We start from the raw sequence: 21,605 nt of genomic DNA, 5'->3' as shown, positions 1-21,605 counted from the left end.
TTAGTGGTATATATTAGATGTGTTAATATCTGGAAGGATTCATGTATGCATGATCATGAACATGTGTACATTTGTCATAAATTTGCCAGATTATCTCCCCTGATCCACATTTTGCAACTCCGTCTGAAAGGGGGTGCATGAACTACAATCTTTGCAAGTTGTAATAAGGTCAGACAGAGAACACATGATGTACACAACCAAAGTTCTACTATGTCTGCTATCTGGTTTCCCGTAATCCAAACAGTCGGTCGAGACAGAGTTATTGCATCATCAACATATACACTACAATGTTCAAGAGGTCCTTGTCATAACCCTAGTGTTAGTGGTTATAAAAGCTGGGGGGTCTCTAGATTCTTATATGAGCAAACCTCAAGTACCCAAGGACCCCTGTTTGTTTCAGACATGATTGTTATGATTGCAAAAGCATTTCATCACAGATTTCATGATTAATTCCATGTTTAGTAAACCAGGCATTGACGTATGTGAATGAGGAAACTGGAAATTTGAAACCAGCACAACCCATTATCATGACTATATTGTTTGGAGACACTCTGAAGTATAAGGTTGTGCGTCATGTTAATACAGTGCATGAAGACCACCAGATAACCTTTCTGTTAAAACTTCTAAATGTTATGCTTAATTTGGATAATTTGGACTCCCAAATTAGATTGAGACAACCAGAAACTCAACACATCTGTTTTGACTGATCTGAGTATAAATGATGATAAATATGTCAGGAATTCTTAGGGACCTAAATGTGATTACGAGACAACCATAATGGCACACATCCAAGTCGACAAAATGACAACATTTTGTCATGTTTATGTGTGTGCAGTAACCCACACCCCTAGAACTGAGGCCCTCGATTACTGATACGTTATTATTTCAGGTGAGCAGCCCCTACAAGTAGCGAGGTGTACTAAGATCATCAATGCAGACTCAGACGACCCTAAATACATTATCAATGTGAAACAGTTTGCCAAATTTGTAGTAGATCTTGGAGATCAGGTGGCCCCCACAGATATTGAAGAAGGCATGAGAGTTGGGTGAGTGGAATACACATGATGGATAGTACAAGAATTTTGTTTTTAGAATATTATGGAAAATATGAATCTTGGCACTGTCAGGAAGTGAATGAGCATAACTTTAACAGCATTAGAATTGGCACTAGTCCTATTGTCCTTGCCAAACTGCCCAATGTTTCAGGTATCATGAAGACTATTAGAAATTTGCCATTTTTAAGGGTTTTGCTATGTGTTATCATTATTAAGACTAGTGGACTCAAACTGTTAGTTTCTATCGCTGATAACAATATTATTGACTTTTTCCAAGCTTTTATCACATTATCATCGTTATTTTCATATTATTCTTCTGACAACTTGGGTAATATGGCCTCTGTATTGTATCAAAGATATTTGTACCAACACTGTGGCATGTGTGGGTCAGTTGTCTAAGGTGCCACAATTTGCTGTGTAGTGTTACATCCATTGGGCATGCCAGAAACCCATGATCATAGTTTGAATCCTGATTATGTTTCTGATTAATATTCTAAAACGGTATGGTTTGTCATCACCATACTGTTGCCCTTGGATTTAACGGAAGTGGTAAACGTCTGAGACCTGCATAACTTGAGGCTTTTCTCTCACATCAACAATGATCATACTGACATGACATGGTATAATAACTGAAATATTGTGCCTACCACACTCACTGTTGCCAACATACTCACCAAATTGTTATCAACATCCCTGTGATTTTAGGACTGTTTCTTGTAATAATGTATGTGTCTTGCAATGATGCCCTGCATGTTGTTCATTCAGAGTTGACCGCAACAAGTACCAGATTCACATCCCTCTCCCCCCGAAGATTGACCCCACTGTCACCATGATGCAGGTTTGTCTTGTCTCACACACTTTCCAGTTTCCTATTGCTTGATCAGAATATTTGTTTGTTCTCCAAACAATTAAAGCCAACTTGAGGGAAAATGAAAATAACTAACACATTGATTATTTTGACATTACAAAACTTCTTTAAACTGGAAACATTTCATTCATTTTTCTGCAGATTTTTCCTTGAAATAACATTGGGTAATCAGATATGAAGCTCTACAGTTACTAATTATCAGTTCTTCAAAGATCGCCTCCATGGTCTAGTGTCTACCTGGAGAGCAGTAGGTCAGGGGTTTGATCCCGGGCCGTGTCATACCAAAAGATGTTAAAAGATGGTACTTATACCCTGCCTGGTGCTCAGCACTAAGGGGCTAAAACAAGGACTGGTCGGCTCGGAGTCAGTATACTGTGTCTGAGTGGGGTATACATGTTAAACTGCGGCATGGTATCTCAGTGGGCTAGCACTACAAAAACAGCATAAGTTCAAACTATTACAAGCAGTAAGGGACTAAAGCAAGGACTGGTCCGCTCAGAGTCAGTATGTTGTGTGTCGAGTCGGGTATTCATGTTGAATTGTGGCATGGTATCGGCATAAGTCTGGACAGTACAAGCAGCCACACACACACACGTGCATGCCCATCACTCTAGGAGTGCAATAATCTTGAACGCAACGTTAAGCTTCATTTCATTTCACCTCACTTCACCTAATGTAGCCGGTCCTTTGCAAATGCTTGGTATTGATTTGTTCTAGACAGATACTTTGTTCCTCCTTGTATTAGCTCTATTCTGTGATGATTTCAGTATGTTGATTCTGTTCCAGGTTGAAGAAAAGCCTGATGTGACGTACAGCGATGTGGGTGGCTGTAAAGAGCAAATAGAGAAACTCCGAGAAGTTGTGGAGACACCTCTCTTACATGTCAGTATTGGCCCGATTTCTGGAATTTAGATCGATTGAAAACTTTTATTGATATCCATGCCAAACACAACATGAAGATAAATATCAACACCAGCAGCAGTTTTTGAATCGATGTTATCATGGTTATTGAAGGCTTATCATATATTGGTTATTGTAAATTATTTGGATTTAGCTATTGAAATCAAACCATGGTCTCTGTTCCTTTTAATAAACAAAATATTTGACATGTTGATACTGCCAATTGATTGATAAGATTGAAGCAAACAATACTTAGTACTAAGAACTCTGTAGGGACCCAGGAAAATGTGTCCCCAGCATCTCATTGCTAGTTGTAAGAGGTCAACCCATGGTCATTCTGTATTATAACTGGTCTCTAAGAGGTCAACCCATAGGCATTCTGTATTATAACTGGTCTCTAGCAAGCTATGCTGGTGGTAAGAGGCAGCGATGAAATGGGTGGTCAGCCTCGGTGACTTGGTTGATGGCATGTCAATGACAAACACTGGATTGTTTGATCACAATTGATTATTTACAGGCTGCCATCATATGGCTGGAATACTGCTGTGTGTGGTGTTATACGACACACACAGTACTGAGTAGACATGATATTCTCAAGGAAGATAACTCTTGAATTCTGTGATGCCTGTGAAATTTTATACAAGCTGCTGTTGTGTTGAGTCTGCAGCTGGTACGCATGTTTTGTAAATCCTGCAATCGACCGAAATCTGCATGACAGTTTACAAACCAGATGTCAGTTTCATAGGGCGATTTTGATTGGACTATGCATAGTCTCATTAGTCCAGCCACAATTCAAGCCTTGGTGGAAACTGGACTTATACTGTCAGTTAACTCCCTTGCCTTGGGGAGAGAAGTGAAACCGTGTTTACCTGGACTGTCGACACCTCTCTGTTTGTTGTATACGAGTACATCAGGATATCTGGGCCTGACTGGAGGCACAGATTGGCCACTGCAGTTTCAGCATCAATATCCTTACATTGAGTAACACCAATCCATCGGTTGCTTTCACTTGCCACATGTACAGATCTCCAATTAAATCTGTCTGTCATGCTATGTGAACACTAGCTCCTGTTTGGAATATGAAAACATCGTTGCATTCTGAGTTAAAGTGAACTAGTTGTATTTCCTTATTCGTCGAAGGTGCCCCAATTCGCTGTGCTGAGTTGCATCCCTTTGGCACACCAGTAACCTATGATTGTGGGTTTAAATCCCACTTCAGTCTGATTATGTTTCTTGGTTGGTCTCACCAAAGTGGTAAACATTTGAGACCTGCGTTCCTTGGGCATTCCTCCCACATTAAGCTGACGCTCTGATATAACTGGAATACTGTTCAAAATAGCGTTAAACCCAACTCACTCATTCATTCGCTATGTTGTAATCTTTGTGACAAAATAAGACAATTCTCTTCATTTTTGTCCAGATATCTGAATGTTGCAGACATGCAAAGATTACACAAAAAACTAATTCAACAGGAAGTTACTTTTTTGCCAAAAGTATAAGTACATTTCAACAAATATGAACACAAGACATTCTAATGTAGAAGTTTTTTAGTCATCATCGTCAGCTTTGCGTAGTAATGTCTTCAAATTGGTTCCAGCCTGAAAGGTTTGTCAACCTTGGTATTGAGCCCCCCAAGGGAGTGTTGTTGTTTGGCCCCCCAGGAACAGGGAAGACCTTGTGTGCCCGGGCCGTCGCTAACAGAACAGATGCCTGCTTCATCCGAGTCATTGGATCAGAACTTGTGCAGAAATATGTGGGAGAGGTATGTCGTCATATGCTACTCCACTTTTAATCGGGATGTTTTTATCTTTCCATGATACATAAGACTGATTCTCACATGTCAGCTGTATATTTAAATAGAATGACATCTCTGATTACCCCTATCAAAACCATGTAAACTGCCAAGTCGTAATATATTTGCAATATGATGCATTTGTTGATGCACATAAATTGAATGTTTTGGATATCTGCTGGTATGATTTCTGTTCACTGCACAACTTGAACTGTCGTGTATCTGGAATATGATTTAGTTTAAGTTAATCTGAAGTGATGGAGCTGATAATTGATGAAAGTCAAATTGTCAAATACAGTCTATGCTGAATGAATTGCTGAAATCACTCATTAAACAGTCTTGTTAATCTGACACAAAGATCCACTTACTCTGTGGTCATCTGCCCACGAGACGAGTTGACTGGTAGCTGCATATTACAACGGATGCAGGGATAAACTTGCTTAACAATAAATAATTAATGCTGTAAAAAAAAAAGAAGATTAATCACATGCTTAGATTACCTCAATCTCACTAATATCAGATACAGAACTGCCTTTGGCGAACTATAACCGACCAATGAAATGACTAAAGTACTCATGGAAATGAAAATAAACTGTTTTGCTTGATTTAATAATCGACACAAAGCATTATGTAGATGTAAATACGAATTAACAAAACAACTGGAAAAGTACTAGTCTGGATTTGCTAGTTTTATCTCGGTGCTCAATACAAAATGTACTTTACAGGAGGTAATTTGTAGGCACTTTCAACATTAAAAAATAAAAGTCCAAATTGACATGGCAGAAACAGGCTATAGGCATTATGTAAATTAGCCTGGAAAAAAGTTATCAAAACAAGAATAGAAATAACAGCTATGTTTATGTACATAATAATAATGACATGTAAGTTGTTGTTTGAGAAGGGAATATGTTACTTTTACGTTCTGATATTTTGACGATGATTCACTATCCCACAATGCCACTCACAAATCACTAACCACTCACAAATCACATGCACGTGGGTTTCAAGCACCTGTTTTCACCTGTCGTCAAGGTGTCATAGGTCATGGACATTCACCTTGATCTACTAACACCTGGTTATGCTCAGTTTCACAATAGTCTGTTTTGTTCATATTTTTACACACTTTTACATGTAAAAAGACATAAAAACCTTTGTGCCAAGGCCCAATTAGTACTAATTGAGTTGTTTAAATATTTATATATTTTGTATATTAGCTGCATTTATTTAAAATCTGAGATTGAAAAAAACAGTTTTTTTTCATTTCCGTGTGTACTTTAACAGGAAGTTGAATCAGTCATACAGTCCATAACAGTTGTTTAGTGTTAAGCTTTAGAGGTTGCATGTTAATTTAACATAACAATATGAATAGTTCCTTTTTCATTTTTTTATTACTTGTTTGTATCAATATCTTTTGTGTAGTTATCTGATTTTCAATCATGAACGTTGATACTGCTTAATTTGGTTTAGGGAATACTGTTAAAAACGGTGTTAAACCCAACTTACTCACTAATTTCCTTAATCCGACATACTTGTTAATCCAACATAATCATATGCAACCAACCATGTTGGATTAATGGTACTATACTGTATATGGCATAAAAACAAAATAAAAAGTGAATTAATTCCCATGTTGCATATTCCTTTTGGCAAAAGGGAATGAGAGAAGTGCAGTAACATTAAATAAACTATGACCTCAGTACAGTGTATCCGCGATGCATGGCGTCAAACCACTGTATGACCTCAACAATGTCGCTGAAGGATTTTTATCTATTTGCACACCAATATAGAGAAATTGTGATGTTTTCTTATAGATTATCGTTTTATCCATATGTGATTAAAATCTTTTTGAAAGTTTAATGCTATTAATGACAAAATAAACTGTGAATATGGCATGGCAGTTCACCCAACACAATAGCATGTATACATATCAACCTCCTTCTGGATGTCAGCTGTAAATTTAGATTAAATCATCTAGATTATTTAAATAATAAAGTTAAATACAGATCTACGGATAACCTTACAGATGTATAATAGGAAGCAATTTAAGATGACATGCTTTGATATCTTTTCTAGTATTTTCAGTGTGAATTGATTAGGTTTGGTGTGTTCATATTGCACTACAGGTAATGCTGTGTATATTTGCAACTTTGTATCACACCATGATGTATCAGTGTTCCTGTGTCACCCCTGGGGGAATAGGTCTTCAGCAACTCATGCCTGTCGGAAAAGCAGCGATAAAAACTAACTGTTTTTGTCCACTAGTCCTTACAATGATAACATATATAGCAAAACCCTTTAAAATGGCAAATTTCTACTAGTCCTTCTGATATCTTAACTATTGGGCATTTCGGTAAGGACTTTAGGACTAGTGCCAATTTCTAACACTGAACAGGCGATTAACGACATTGGGTGGTCAGGCTCGCTGACTTCGTTGATGCATATCACCATATCACAATTGCGTGGATCGATGCTCAGGATATCAATCACTGGACTGTCTGGTCCAGACTCAATTATTTACAGACTGCCATCATGTAGCTGGAATATTGCTGAGTGTGACATTACACAAGAAACAACTCATTGTATTGTAACACCATTTAACAGTACTGTACACATTTGTCCAAGTAAGTTTCTTTGTTATTCAGGGTGCCAGGATGGTCAGAGAGCTGTTTGAAATGGCAAGGTCAAAGAAAGCATGTATTGTCTTCTTTGATGAGATCGATGCTATTGGAGGTTAGTTTGAAACTGTCTTGCAAATCAGTAATGTTCTTTATGAACTTTGAACAAACATTAATTTGCTCTCATTGAGCACGATTTGAATAAGTTGAATTTAGCACTTCTTTGAACAGTGACAGCTTAGTGTAGGAGGAAAGTTCAAGGAGATACTGGTCTTTGCATTAGGTGGGGTTTTCTGTGGTAGAAGTCCTTGTCATCCTTATTGCAAGATAGAAAAACCTTTGTATTCATTCTTCACATTCCAACCTGTGATGAAATCTATCACATAACAGGCTGCACAGGCTGCACAGGCTAAAAACAAGGGTCCCTGTGCAGTGGTTTAGTGTTGTTGCATCAGTGTTCAGGTGTCCTGTGTGCAGTGGTTTAGTGTTGTTGCATCTGTTCAGGTGTCCTGTGTGCAGTGGTTTAGTGTTGCTGCATCTGTTCAGGTGTCCTGTGTGCAGTGGTTTAGTGTTGCTGCATCTGTGTTCAGGTGTCCTATGTGCAGTAGTTTTGTGTTGTTGCATCTGTGTTCCGGTGTCCTGTGTGCAGTGGTTTAGTGTTGCTGCATCTGTTCAGGTGTCCTGTGTGCAGTGGTTTAGTGTTGTTGCATCTGTGTTCAGGTGTCCTGTGTGCAGTGGTTTAGTGTTGCTGCATCTGTGTTCAGGTGTCCTGTGTGCAGTGGTTTAGTGTTGTTGCATCTCTTCAGGTGTCCTGTGTGCAGTGGTTTAGTGTTGCTGCATCTGTTTTCAGGTGTCCTGTGTGCAGTGGTTTAGTGTTGTTGCATCTGTGTTCAGGTGTCCTGTGTGCAGTGGTTTAGTGTTGTTGCATCTCTTCAGGTGTCCTGTGTGCAGTGGTTTAGTGTTGCTGCATCTGTTCAGGTGTCCTGTGTGCAGTGGTTTAGTGTTGCTGCATCTGTGTTCAGGTGTCCTGTGTGCAGTGGTTTTGTGTTGTTGCAACTGTGTTCAGGTGTCCTATGTGCAGTGGTTTAGTGTTGTTGCATCTGTGTTCAGGTGTCCTGTGTGCAGTGGTTTAGTGTTGTTGCATCTGTGTTCAGGTGTCCTGTGTGCAGTGGTTTAGTGTTGCTGCATCTGTGTTCAGGTGTCCTGTGTGCAGTGGTTTAGTGTTGTTGCATCTGTGTTCAGGTGTCCTGTGTGCAGTGGTTTAGTGTTGTTGCATCTGTGTTCAGGTGTCCTGTGTGCAGTAGTTTTGTGTTGTTGCATCTGTTTTCAGGTGTCCTGTGTGCAGTGGTTTAGTGTTGTTGCATCTGTGTTCCGGTGTCCTATGTGCAGTAGTTTTGTGTTGTTGCATCTGTGTTCCGGTGTCCTGTGTGCAGTGGTTTAGTGTTGCTGCATCTGTTCAGGTGTCCTGTGTGCAGTGGTTTAGTGTTGTTGCATCTGTGTTCAGGTGTCCTGTGTGCAGTGGTTTAGTGTTGTTGCATCTCTTCAGGTGTCCTGTGTGCAGTGGTTTAGTGTTGTTGCATCTGTGTTCCGGTGTCCTATGTGCAGTAGTTTTGTGTTGTTGCATCTGTGTTCCGGTGTCCTGTGTGCAGTGGTTTAGTGTTGTTGCATCTGTGTTCCGGTGTCCCGTGTGCAGTGGTTTAGTGTTGCTGCATCTGTTCAGGTGTCCTGTGTGCAGTGGTTTAGTGTTGCTGCATCTGTTCAGGTGTCCTGTGTGCAGTGGTTTAGTGTTGTTGCATCTGTGTTCCGGTGTCCTGTGTGCAGTGGTTTAGTGTTGCTGCATCTGTTCAGGTGTCCTATGTGCAGTGGTTTAGTGTTGTTGCATCTGTGTTCCGGTGTCCCGTGTGCAGTGGTTTAGTGTTGCTGCATCTGTTCAGGTGTCCTGTGTGCAGTGGTTTAGTGTTGCTGCATCTGTTCAGGTGTCCTGTGTGCAGTGGTTTAGTGTTGCTGCATCTGTGTTCAGGTGTCCTGTGTGCAGTGGTTTTGTGTTGTTGCATCTGTGTTCCGGTGTCCTGTGTGCAGTGGTTTAGTGTTGTTGCATCTGTGTTCAGGTGTCCTGTGTGCAGTGGTTTTGTGTTGTTGCATCTGTGTTCCGGTGTCCTGTGTGCAGTGGTTTAGTGTTGCTGCATCTGTTCAGGTGTCCTGTGTGCAGTGGTTTAGTGTTGCTGCATCTGTTCAGGTGTCCTGTGTGCAGTGGTTTAGTGTTGCTGCATCTGTTCAGGTGTCCTATGTGCAGTGGTTTAGTGTTGCTGCATCTGTTCAGGTGTCCTGTGTGCAGTGGTTTAGTGTTGCTGCATCTGTTCAGGTGTCCTATGTGCAGTGGTTTAGTGTTGCTGCATCTGTTCAGGTGTCCTGTGTGCAGTGGTTTAGTGTTGTTGCATATGTGTTCAGGTGCACGATTCGATGACGGAGCTGGGGGAGACAATGAGGTCCAGAGAACTATGTTGGAGCTCATTAACCAGCTGGATGGTTTCGACCCCCGTGGAAATATCAAGGTTCTCATGGCAACAAATAGACCCGACACCTTAGACCCTGCCTTGATGAGACCGGGGCGTCTTGACCGGAAGATTGAGTTTGGTCTACCAGACTTAGAGGTATGTGCTTTGACTCCATATTTTTTATGTGGTTCAGTGTTATGTTTGTTTTATTTCTGTAGATGAACTGTACTTCTCAAAAAATGTATTTGCTTTGGTTACAACATGATAAAAAGACACTGATGCAGACAGAATAAGATGGCAGATTTTTTAAGGGGTCCTACACTCTTGTTCACAACATATTTCAAAAGATATAGAATCTTGGCCATTTGATTAAGCATGTCAAGCATAGATGTAGGTGAAGTGTTTAAGACTCCAGTGTACATGTTCGTCGAGTGGAAGCTGATGAATCATGATGAATGTAAAGAATACGGTTCGAAATAGTGTTGGGAATCTACCTCTACATTTATGAATGATAATTGACATCAATCAATAATTTATTGACAGTGAATGTTGACACTCTCAGATTATTGTGAGCAGAGGTTACTATAGAGAAAAGAATGTTACTAGACCAATGTAGACTCAGGCTTTGGAGTACTGGCTAAAGTCGCAGACTGCATATAGTAGGGATTTGAAATGTGTTATTAACCATGCAAACTCACAGGCTTCACTGTTTCGTATCACTATGATCTAGATGACAACTGCATCTCTCACTCTGATCTGTTCCAGGGAAGGTCTCATATATTCAAGATTCATGCCAGATCTATGAGTGTGGAGAAGGACATCAGATACGAGCTCCTCGCACGACTCTGCCCCAACAGCACAGGTTTGTTGCGATTACTCGGCCCAAATACATCAATATTTATATAAATCAAACAAATTAACTCATGGATCAGTGGTCGGTGCCCTTGAGGATATCGTGCCTATATAATGTCAAAGACAATTGGGACAAAATCCTTTCAAAAAGTTATACAATAAATCAGTGATGAGTGCAGTAGTTTCAGGATATCCATTTTGATCCTGAACTAAATTTTAATGTTTAGTTTTGGAAACATGTTTAAGAGCTTGTAAATTGCTGTCATATTTACTGTAGTTTTGCTGAATCTTGTTTTTCTTATCATGTAACAAGCATTACACTTTCTTAGTAGAGTTCAGATTCTAGTATTTTGGAGGATTCGAACCCACACTCTCAGAGTCAGGCACCTAATCTGAGTCCACTATCTAACCCACTCAGCCACCGAGGCTTCCACAAAAATGGAAGTCCGACAACTGGTAGTCAAGATCACATATTTGTGTACCCCTCTGACAAGTGTAATCTTAATCACGTTAATGATGCAAATTTGGTATATAGTGAAATCTCATATGAGGATGCAAGGCCAGAATATGTCGCTCGTTTACGATTCTTGTTGTAAGAGTCTCTGTGACTGGGTTGATTGTGGGTCAGTGTACCCTGAGTTGTATTAACTGTTTTATCCTGGCCAGACTTTCAAAAACCTTTATAGCATGTTTTGTAAAATTATTCTCGAGACTTTTATAAAAATGGCATTTTTTACTTATCTTGCATTACTCCTTAATGCATTCACTGCTTACCTTATGACAACAAAAAGACAGGGCACAGCAGTGGTCTTGGGTGAAGAAATAAAGTTGTTTCAAAGTCCCAATCCTGCTTTTCGTTCGGACCATCGCCACTGTCTTGTGACCTTGATGACAAGTCACCTTCCTCACATCACTGCCTGTTGTGCTACAGCAAGGACATGCCTCAGCGGAGCTCTTCAAATTGGATAAGGGAGCACAGGTGGCCCAGTCGTCTAAGGTGCCGCGATTCGCTGTGCAGAGTTGCACCTCTTGGGCACGCCACAAACCTATGATTGTGGGTTCAAATCCCAGATCGCCCCGATTATGTTTCTAGGTTTGTCAGCACCATACCCGTGCTTGTGGGTTTCACCGAAGTGGTAAACGTCTGAGACCTGCATCACTTCTGGCTTTCCTCCCACATTAAGCTGACATGCCGCGATATAACTGGAATACTGTTAAAAGCAGCGTTAATCCCAACTCACTCTCTCAAATTGGATCATTTTAGACCTTCAGCTTCGGTTATAATTCTAAATATCATCTGCAATGGGTGATGTATTCTTTTCATATTACTTTCACCAAGTTGTGTTGTTTTATGTGGGTGATTTAGGCGTAAAAAGACTTTGTCATTTTTCCCACCACATACTCGTTGTTTCCCACCATTTAGAATTTCTATTACAATCATTTACCTGCAAAGGTAGTCAAATTGTTTACAATTCTCAGCTACTTATGTATAGCATAGTCATGTGTTTTTAAATACTACTAGCTTTGGCGTTACATTGAGTTTGCGTGTATCAATAATATGTATACACTTTCAAATCTACCGATAGAATACTGTTTAATTCTATGGCAATGTTCTCAAACCGTTTCATCAACAATTCCAGATTTTGCGTAACTTATGTTTGCGCGTTGTACTAATTGTCGTGGATAAAATCTTCCATGATACTTATCAACGTTGTTTGGCATGCACGCAGATTTGCTCTCCAAACTTTAAATGTAATTGTTTGGTTAACTCACTCTCAAGTGAGTTTTGCAATCTATTGACAGGTTACTCTCAAATGTATTTTGCAGCAATCCCCTCGAGTGGCGAGGAAGATGTCACAATCTCTAGAGGTTAGCGATGGACATGCTTCTGTCATTACTAACCAGCCGTTATTTTTGGTGGCTAATATTGATCCGTCATTGTGACTGAAGATAGGCATCTTCCGCCGAAATCGACGTCGGCGCTCACATCTCAAGATGCCTTGATGGGGATAGCGCAGGCATTAGCCATTATCCAGTAATCACAGATGAGCATTGCATCTCATACACCTACGCTGAGGGCAGTGCCTGCCTACCACCCAGGCGCCTCAACAATGATCCAATCATCACAGATGAGCATTGCGTCTCATACACCTTCGCCGAGTGCAGCGTCTGTCTACCACCCACCCACCTACCTCTACAATGACATCAGCCCCAGGGCTTACAGCGTACCCTGTAAGGTAGGTGACAAATGATGAGCTAAGCGCTGATCCAACAATTTATCCAGCGCAGCAGATGTATGCTCAGGCGTAAGCACTGTTCCAGAACACTATTTGGATGCAAAACATGTGCAATCTATGGCACACCTGTATCCTGCGCCTATGCCTATGTATCAGATGCCTGCGTCAGCTACATCTATGGCACAAGTGTTAACGCCTACACAAGCGTCTAACGTATACCAAACCCCTAATATGCGTTCTCATACAGTGCATACATCGCTAGGCAGCGCTAGTATGTCAGCGTTACAGGGACATCGGCGCATAACTCCTTATCACCAGGAGGGTCATCCAAGCATTCTAAAAGAGGAGGTGCTATGCACCGGAGCAGAAGCCCATCTCCGTCTTGGCTAGTGCATAAACATTGCTCTGACTCGTCTGACTTATCAAATGGTGAGGAAGTCGATTCCTCTGTGGAATGGAATACGCATCTTGGCTTAGCGCAAGTACCCGATTGGGTAGCAGACCGTCTTGTCAGTGGCGCCCTCCCCTAGTAACGGAATGGATAAAAGGGACACCATATGGTCACATTCTACATCGTTGCCGGTGACAGACATGATTAGGTCATTGGACAAGGACTTCTCCAAGCTTACACTTGCTCCGTCAGTCAAACTTCCCAAGTTTAGGAAGGATGATTTTCCTATCACAGACCAAGCTCATAGTTCAGATGAAAACATTCAAAGGATGATGGGATCGTCAGGACCAACCACCCTTAAGGTACAAGGTCCCAGATTTGCGTTTATAGAAATGGAAATCAGGCGTGTACTGAAACATCGTCAAGGCATCATTTCCAGACTATGGTGAAGTTCCAACAGCGTCTTATTGACCATATGAGAAACCATCTTAAGGCCACTCTGGCAGAGATTACCCTCACACACATACTTTCCAACATAGCTTTCCAACTGGGACTCTTGAGTTCAAGCGCAGGCTTCTACGTCAACCTTAGTCATCTTCTTCCCTGTTCAATGAACAGATTGCAGACACGCACACCAAAGTTCCCAATGACGCTTGGGATGAGACCGCATTCAAGGCTCTAGAGAACGTCTCTCATCGTCTAACCCCGGGGGCTGACAGGTCAGGCAGTTATAAGCCTAGAAGCGCATCTCTAACGGAAGGCCAAGACCTGGACTCCCTTCGTGGGAAATGGGCGTGACAGAATCAACCTCAAGGTTCTTATCAATCCTTTCATGGTAAATACAAAGGCAGGGGAGGTGATAAGAGGGGTAAACACTGAAGTGTTGGACAGTCATTTCTGGGGACTCCCTGCCTCACGTAGGCAGGAGACTGGTCCAGTTTTCCCAAAACAGATTCATTCTCAAGGATGATTACATACTCAACGTCCTACGTCACTGTTATCATCTAGATGTAGAGGTAACTCCACCGTTGTCCACAACTCCTCCGCTTTGGAAATATCAAAGAAAGCAACATCTGCTATTAAAATCCGACATAGACATACTGTTGGTGAAAAGAGCTGTAGAGCTGGTTCACACACCATAGTTAACACTGGGGTCTTATTTTCACATCTGCCTGGTACCCATGAAGGACTCAGACAAGAAGATATGATCCACAATCTGTCCGTGTTCAAAGAATGTTATCTGAAGCATCCACCTTATTACCACCTCACCACATTGAGACTGTTCAGAACACTCGACTTGCAGGATGGCTACCTGCATATACCTATCCAACCAACGCTAGTACACCATCAGGAATTTACCAGACGGATACTATATCAACTGGGATGGATAATCAACGAGGCGAAGTTGGAGTTAACTCCATCTTATCAGCTCCTGTTCATAGGAGGCCTGTTCCAGACAGACCAGGATCTCCTATCAGTACCTAGGGACAGATGGCTAAAGATTTTACGCCTCATGTCACCTGAACTACACCAACCAGGAATGCTTCACCAATGGCAAGTGTTACTAGGGTTACTCACTTCGGCACAGGACTTAACCAGCAGACTGCGCCCAATTCAATAATTCCTGAACTCTTACATCAAGAGTCAGGATCAACACAAGGCCATCACTCAACGGGCCCATCTAAGACCTAACCTCAATTGGTGAGGGTAGAGTCGAAAGTCTTAGGAGGAGTCTCTTTATCTGGGTTATCCCCGATACTGCACCTCTTCGTAGACACCTCTCTCCACTGGTAGGGTGTTCTCCACAAGGCCAGACAGCCTCAGGGCTATGGTCTGGCGCTCATCAAAAGTGGCACATAAATAGTCTGGTGTTGGAAGCGTTAATTCTGGCCATATCTTCTTCTTTTTTAACTTGCAATATCCACAGACATCAGCACTGTGGGGTGGTGCCTGCGCAATCAGGGAACAATGCCCTCCCACTCCCTGCTTCAACAGACATTCAGATTTTTCCATCTAGTGTATCATCCGGAACTACAATTTATGATTCAGCACATCGCCGGATCTCGAAACATACTGGCCGATGCATTAACAAGTCCAGACAGGGTGGCTTTCACGGAGTGGAAACTTCACACAGAAGCATTTCAGTTACTGCTTCAGAAGTTTGGGCAACCAAACAAAGACCTGTTTGCTATGTGCCAAAACCATCAACTCATGAAACATGTCTCCCCGCCACCTGTTCTCCTTTCCAAGGTGATACTAAAGATCAAGGAGACAAGGTATCTTGCTCTGACTTTGGTCGCACCCTGGTGGCCGGCGAGAGGATGGTTCGTCGAGCTCAGAAAAATCTAGCAGAAGACGATCCACTACCCCTCCGACAGTGGTCCAACCTACTCATCTGCCCTCAGCAAATTGCCTCACCCAATGCCAGACAGATTTCGTCTGCACACCTCGTTCGTCTTTAAAAGGTGTTAAGTGCGAAGGGCTATTCGGCACGGGCAGCAAAAGTTATAGCTTTAGCTTATCGTCCCTCTGCCAGAGGACTATACAATGACAAGTGGGGATCATTTGAAACTTTTTGCGAGGCGAAAACACCAAGACTCCATGACTGCACCACCACAACTCCTAGCCGAATACTTCCTACAATTGCGTACCCAAAAACACTTGAAAGGTAGCACCATTACTACGTATTTGGTTGCACTTAACTCAGTATTGGCCATTCCAGAAAATCACAAGATGACTAAGGTCAGGCTTGAGGATCAGAAGGCCAAGTTCCACCCCCTGCTTAGGACTTGAACATGGTACTTCGAGGTTTGCGAGGGCCCCCTTCGAGCCCCTCTATGCATCCTCATTTTATGACCTCACCAAGAAAACAATATTTCTCTTGGCATTAGCCACGGTGGCACGGGTGAGCGAGCTACTTGCAATCAATATCACCCGTGTTTGTTTTGAACATGGGATGCATGGAGCGGTACATCCCGGGTTGGTCTGGGATTTTATAACACAAATTAACTACAAGGCCAACCCGATCATTCCTTCACCATCCCACCAATATTGACCATTGTAGGAACGGAAGATGAGGGTGAACTTCTCCAAAACTAGGCGTGGTTCGAGGAGGCAGTTGTTTAAACCCGTATATCCTATGTCCACGACTGAAGTTATTCGCAACACCATATCTCTATGGTTACACGCAGTCATCCTTCAGGCTTACGAGATCGCTAAACTAGATCCTCCAAGAGCGAATAATCCTCACGAGATCAGGGCGTTAGCCTCGACTATTCGAACTGTCACGGAAGGATGTTTTTGGAGGTACGACACACTTTTCGCTAGTCATTACCTTCGCGATGAGACCCTCGAGGACATTGAAGGCATGCGCAGTTTGGGCCCTCTGGTAGTAGCCCAAGCAGGTTACCAACCCCTGATGCAAATACTGAACTCGCCCTGTACAGAGCCAGTCTACTTCCCTACGCAAGTCGCTAAGATTTGGCCAGTGGAAGAAAATTAGACAACCTCTTTTGTCAGGCCTTGGCTCTATGACATAGTTAATAAAGAATTAGAGGCCTAGCCAACATTTTCTTTATTACTAAATATGCAAAGGGGAACTTCTCTTTAATTCCTACGTTCCTTCTGTAAGAAGATTGAAAGACCCTTACGTAATGGCGTTTTTCCTGAGCTATTTCCACCGACCAGATTATTGACAAACGTGTCGTTTTTTTCAGCGTGTGAATTATTGAGGTTTCTGTATTCTGAAGGTTTACCTGCCTCCCAACCATTCGATACAGATTCTTTAAGGAGTAATGCAGGATAAGTAAAACATTTAGTAAAATCTAAATATTTCTCACATTTGTATACTTATCCTGCATTGCTACGTTTAAGGACCCACCCTCCGCAGACTTGCCTCCCCACTTTGGCTTCAGAAACCTCAAAAGTATGTTTTTTAAGCTTGGGCGACAGGCAGTGTTGTGAGGAAGGTGACTTGTCATCAAGGTCACATGACAGCTGCGATGGTCTGTACAAAAAGCAGGAGTGGGACTTTGAAACAACTTTATTTCTTCACCGAAGACCAATGCTGTGCACTTCTTTTTTGTTGTCGTAAGGTAGGCAGTGAATGCATTAAGGAGTAATGCAGGATAAGTATACAAATGTAAAAAATATTTAGATTTTACTAATTGTGTTAATTTTCATTATATAACATGTATCATCATAACTCAAGGTTATTTATGATTGTATTGTACATTAAGTCAGAAAATTATTGCCACACAAATCGGTTACGACTATAACACCTATTTCCTTAATGATATATTAAAATATACTATTCAACATCTGCTATTTACCAAAACAGTCATCATCTTTGGTCAGAGGTGTGATCCAAAGCAAAGGTTGATTAGTGTAAAGAAGTCAGTTATCTCTTTATTATAACTGATTGTCACATTGTTGATATTCACAAAGCAGCAACCAGGCTGTGCTATTGGAGAACACAGTGTAATATAACATTGGGCACACACCCTACTTTGACAAGGGCTTGTCAAGTGTCCTATTACACATAAAAACATGTCATGTTATGGAATGAAGTAGAAGCATTTCCTTACTCTCAATGGTCTCATGTGTGGCAAGTCATTGTTTATTTCATAAAGAAAGTGCACTGGAGTATTTGTGTATGATTGTATTTTAGGAATAACATATTAAGGATGCAGTCATTGAAGAGCTTTGAGTGAGTGAGTTATGTTTATCGCCGCTTTTAACTGTAATCCAGTTATATCACGGCGTGTCAGCTTAATGTGGGAGGAAAGCCCGAAATGATGCAGGTCTTAAACATTTGCCACTTTGGTGAAACCCACGAGCACACGTATGGTGCTGACAAACCTAGAACATTATCGGGGCGAGCCGGGATTCGAGGAGCTTTGATCATCACTATGCTTTCAATGTAAGACTAGAGTTCGGTAGACTTTATTGTGATTTCAGCTAGTGTTTACAATGGTTTAGGACTGTTTCATTATTTGGGGTTGATGGCAGGGCCATGTTAAGTATCTTCTGGGTTTTTTCAAAACAATATGTCAACAGATTGACTAATTCCGTTCAGCATGTTCAGTAAATAACAGATTGACTAATTCCCTTCAACATGTTCAGTAAATAACAGATTGACTAAATCCCTTCAATATGTTCATTAAATAATCAGATTGACAAAATCCATTCAACATGTTCAGTAGATAATCAGATAAATTAATTCCCTTCAATAAATAACAGATTGACTTATTCCCTTCCAACATGTTCAGTAAATAACAGTCAATCCCCTTCAGTATTTTCAGTAAATGATCAGATTGGCTAATTCCCTTCAGCATGTTCAGTAAATAACAGATTAATTCCTTTCAACATGTTCAGTAAATGTTTGTTGTATTCATGCTATTAGGGTTTTCATAAACTCCACTGGCTATACATTGAACATAAAGTGGTGTAGAATTCTTCAAACACAGTGATACAGTAGTCTGCTGTGTAGCACTCAACATGAGTAACTGCTCATTATATAGCCTTGCCTCAAGGCGATGCTGCTACCACACACACTTCCCCTTGCTTCATAGTTACAAGGATGTAGAAAGATCTCAAGTGCTGTTTTCCTGCATGTATCTGATGGGCCTAACCACTCCACCCTTTGGCTTCATAACAGGAAACCTCCAAGTTAAAACTTCTATCCATACATAAACAACCAGAGTTATCTAAAACAATTATTGATTTAATTTGTCTACCAGGTTAACTCATCAGAAGTAAAGATCATTATCTGTGTGTTTATATTGATGACTACCACTATCATGAGACTTTTACTTGTCCTCAGCACGAGTGTCATACACTGTAGAATATTGCTATTTTACAAAACATACAAATTTGTTAAACATCAAACATTTGTTGTCAATGTTAGGATGAAATATTTAAGAAATAAATGATGAGTAGGAGTTGTTTATCATTCAATAAAACACTGGAGGCAGAATAAAGCATGAGGGGCAGCCCTGTGTGGTTTATTCTCCCTGCAGCGTTTTATTGAATGACAAACAATGTCTATGAGTCATTTAATACTTATATGAGATATCAAAATTATGAACATCCTCGTTGAGAATGTTAATATAATGTACAAGCTTTATAAATATTTACTCGTATTTATATAATGATGACTACCTGAATACAATCCAACCTCAGCAATGTCGAACAAGTCCATTTTATGAACATTTTTATGAACTTATGAAGTTTGGTATTTCACAGATATTTTCACATTTTTCAATGGTTTGACCATTGCGTTTAACTAAGTTGCCCAGCTACATCTATGGGGAACAACTCACTAGACACTTCCCTCTCAAAAATAACGTTGTCCAATTTTCGACGTCATTAAGTTGCGAGAACATGTTCAAATCTCCAAAAATGACGTCATAATAGAACAATGTTTTATCATGAAATAAACCACTTCGTTCTTTCGTTGTTCTTTGCAATATATCACATAGACATCTTATATTTGAGTAAAATGTGGTAAGAAAGTTCCTAGTGAGAGATAAGCTGAGAAACAGGGCGCAATATTTTCTTCATTCAAGACATATGCTTCTTTACTGTTGATAGGATTATTTTTTATAGACAAACAAAACTGTTCCTCATAATATGTCAACAGTATATATTTATATTAAATGGCATATTTGATTGCCCCTATCCAAATGTGAGAAATATAATAGCCAATGCTGTCCCCACTGCAGTACCAGGAAGAACCATGGTCACAAGAGCCTTGTCATGATATGATGTCAGTCATGTTTGTCTTGATAGGACACCTTCCTGCTGCAGCATCTACTGTCTCAGTATATTATATACGGGTCAGATTTAGTCCTAGTTTGCCCAGTACTACTTCCCTGTGTAACACACTGTCACCTGATAGCCTGTACTTACATCCTCGTCCAGCACTGAAAACAGATGCGGAGCTTGGTTTGTCATTACTCAACTCGCTTCTCACCCTGGAACATATATATGATTAATGAAAATTGATGCACATGTTATGCACTTTATCGTTATTATGTCTGTGTCAAAACATCACACTGTTAATTGAAAGTTTTCTTAGAACAAGAGTATTCATGAACATATTGGATAAGGTTTGTTGTGATGAAACAGTATTGAATGGTGGCTGTTGAAGTAGTGTGTGTTTACTCTTTATTATTGAAAGTCATTTGAATCGACCTTTCATGTTTTAAAACTATTTAACTCAGGATGTTGGATTATATGATGCAACATGTGTCTTGAAATGTTTACTTGAAACAATCTTGCACTCTTGTTCAATAATTTAGTTTTGTGTGCAGGTACTGATATCCACTGTGTGGAAGCATGTCTGTTTTTGTGACATGTTGTGGCTATAAGTGCTGTGTTGTAGCATGTTTGATGTTGATTGTGCCATGTTGTGGCTGCAGGTGCTGAGATACGCAGTGTATGTACAGAGGCAGGGATGTTCGCAATCAGGGCCCGGAGGAAGATGGCAACTGAGAAGGATTTCCTTGAGGCTGTCAATAAAGTCATCAAAGCTTATGCCAAGTTCAGCGCCACACCACGATACATGACATACAATTAGGAGGATCACATGATTAATTTAATATCATCAAAGTCATTAAAGTCATTTACCGTTTGTTGTCTTTTAAGATGTGTTGACCTCTTTTTGTCATCGCTGTGGAGTACAATGTCTGGTAAATGTGAAATGGGTCTCCTGTTGCAGCATGTTAATTGACCATAAACTTCTCGAGACAACATGGATTTGTGGATCATGAGGGACATGTATATGTGGTGGACATGTTCAACTGTGGGATAATTCCACCCTTCCACCCTCCAGTACTGTGACTCAGATGGTCACAACTTCATTTGCTGATTAATAAACATTTCAGCACTTATTTTGTGTATGTCTTCACTTTATCTGGAAGATTCCAATGTCCAAAATCGACATTCCCATCATATAACTTGGAAAAATGGTCTGGTATTTCAAAATAAAAAAGTTATGAATTTGAACATTATTCATGCACTGGTCATGTATTATTGGAAGGGGGTCATGGGAAAATGTTAAATTTTGACACTCACACACACACATGGGTGATACTATGTTAATGTGCTCAGGTTTCCTACACTTGATGAGTTAAAAATGCCAGGACTGGCAGCACAAGACCACCTACACAATGGCATCAGTCAGGGGGCAAGGCTGATCTGAAAACTACATTAATCATTATTTTTTAGAAATGGGGCCTTTTATACTTATACACACAGCACAGGTTTTATTGATGTGGAAGCTATTGTGAGTGTGTGTGTGTGTGTGGTGGGGGCAAGTGAGTGAATGTTGTTATTTTTTCAATCTTGCTTTGATTGGCAAAGAAGTGGTTGACAGCAGGATCAACATGTAACGCC

At 40.8% G+C, this 21,605-nt stretch overlaps 1 protein-coding gene across 1 annotated transcript in view; it reads left to right on the top strand.

Annotated features, from left to right (window-relative positions):
- Positions 1-21,100, top strand: part of LOC139470767 (26S proteasome regulatory subunit 7) — a 28,973-nt gene extending 7,873 nt beyond the window's left edge. The window contains exons 5-12 of the mRNA XM_071253054.1: positions 890-1,046; positions 1,821-1,893; positions 2,710-2,805; positions 4,421-4,585; positions 7,258-7,345; positions 9,679-9,881; positions 10,491-10,587; positions 20,630-21,100. Coding sequence (XP_071109155.1) covers positions 890-1,046; positions 1,821-1,893; positions 2,710-2,805; positions 4,421-4,585; positions 7,258-7,345; positions 9,679-9,881; positions 10,491-10,587; positions 20,630-20,787 — 1,037 coding nt within the window. The 3' untranslated portion in view covers positions 20,788-21,100. The remainder of the gene's footprint in view (positions 1-889; positions 1,047-1,820; positions 1,894-2,709; positions 2,806-4,420; positions 4,586-7,257; positions 7,346-9,678; positions 9,882-10,490; positions 10,588-20,629) is intronic.
- The last annotated feature ends 505 nt before the right edge of the window (positions 21,101-21,605 follow it).

Source organism: Haliotis cracherodii, unplaced genomic scaffold (genome assembly GCF_022045235.1).
Source record: "Haliotis cracherodii isolate W230 unplaced genomic scaffold, xgHalCrac1.p SCAF_21, whole genome shotgun sequence".
Classification (NCBI taxonomy): Eukaryota; Metazoa; Mollusca; class Gastropoda; order Lepetellida; family Haliotidae; genus Haliotis; species Haliotis cracherodii.
Note: the sequence above shows the minus strand (reverse complement) of the source record. Positions and strands in the feature narration are given on the sequence as shown.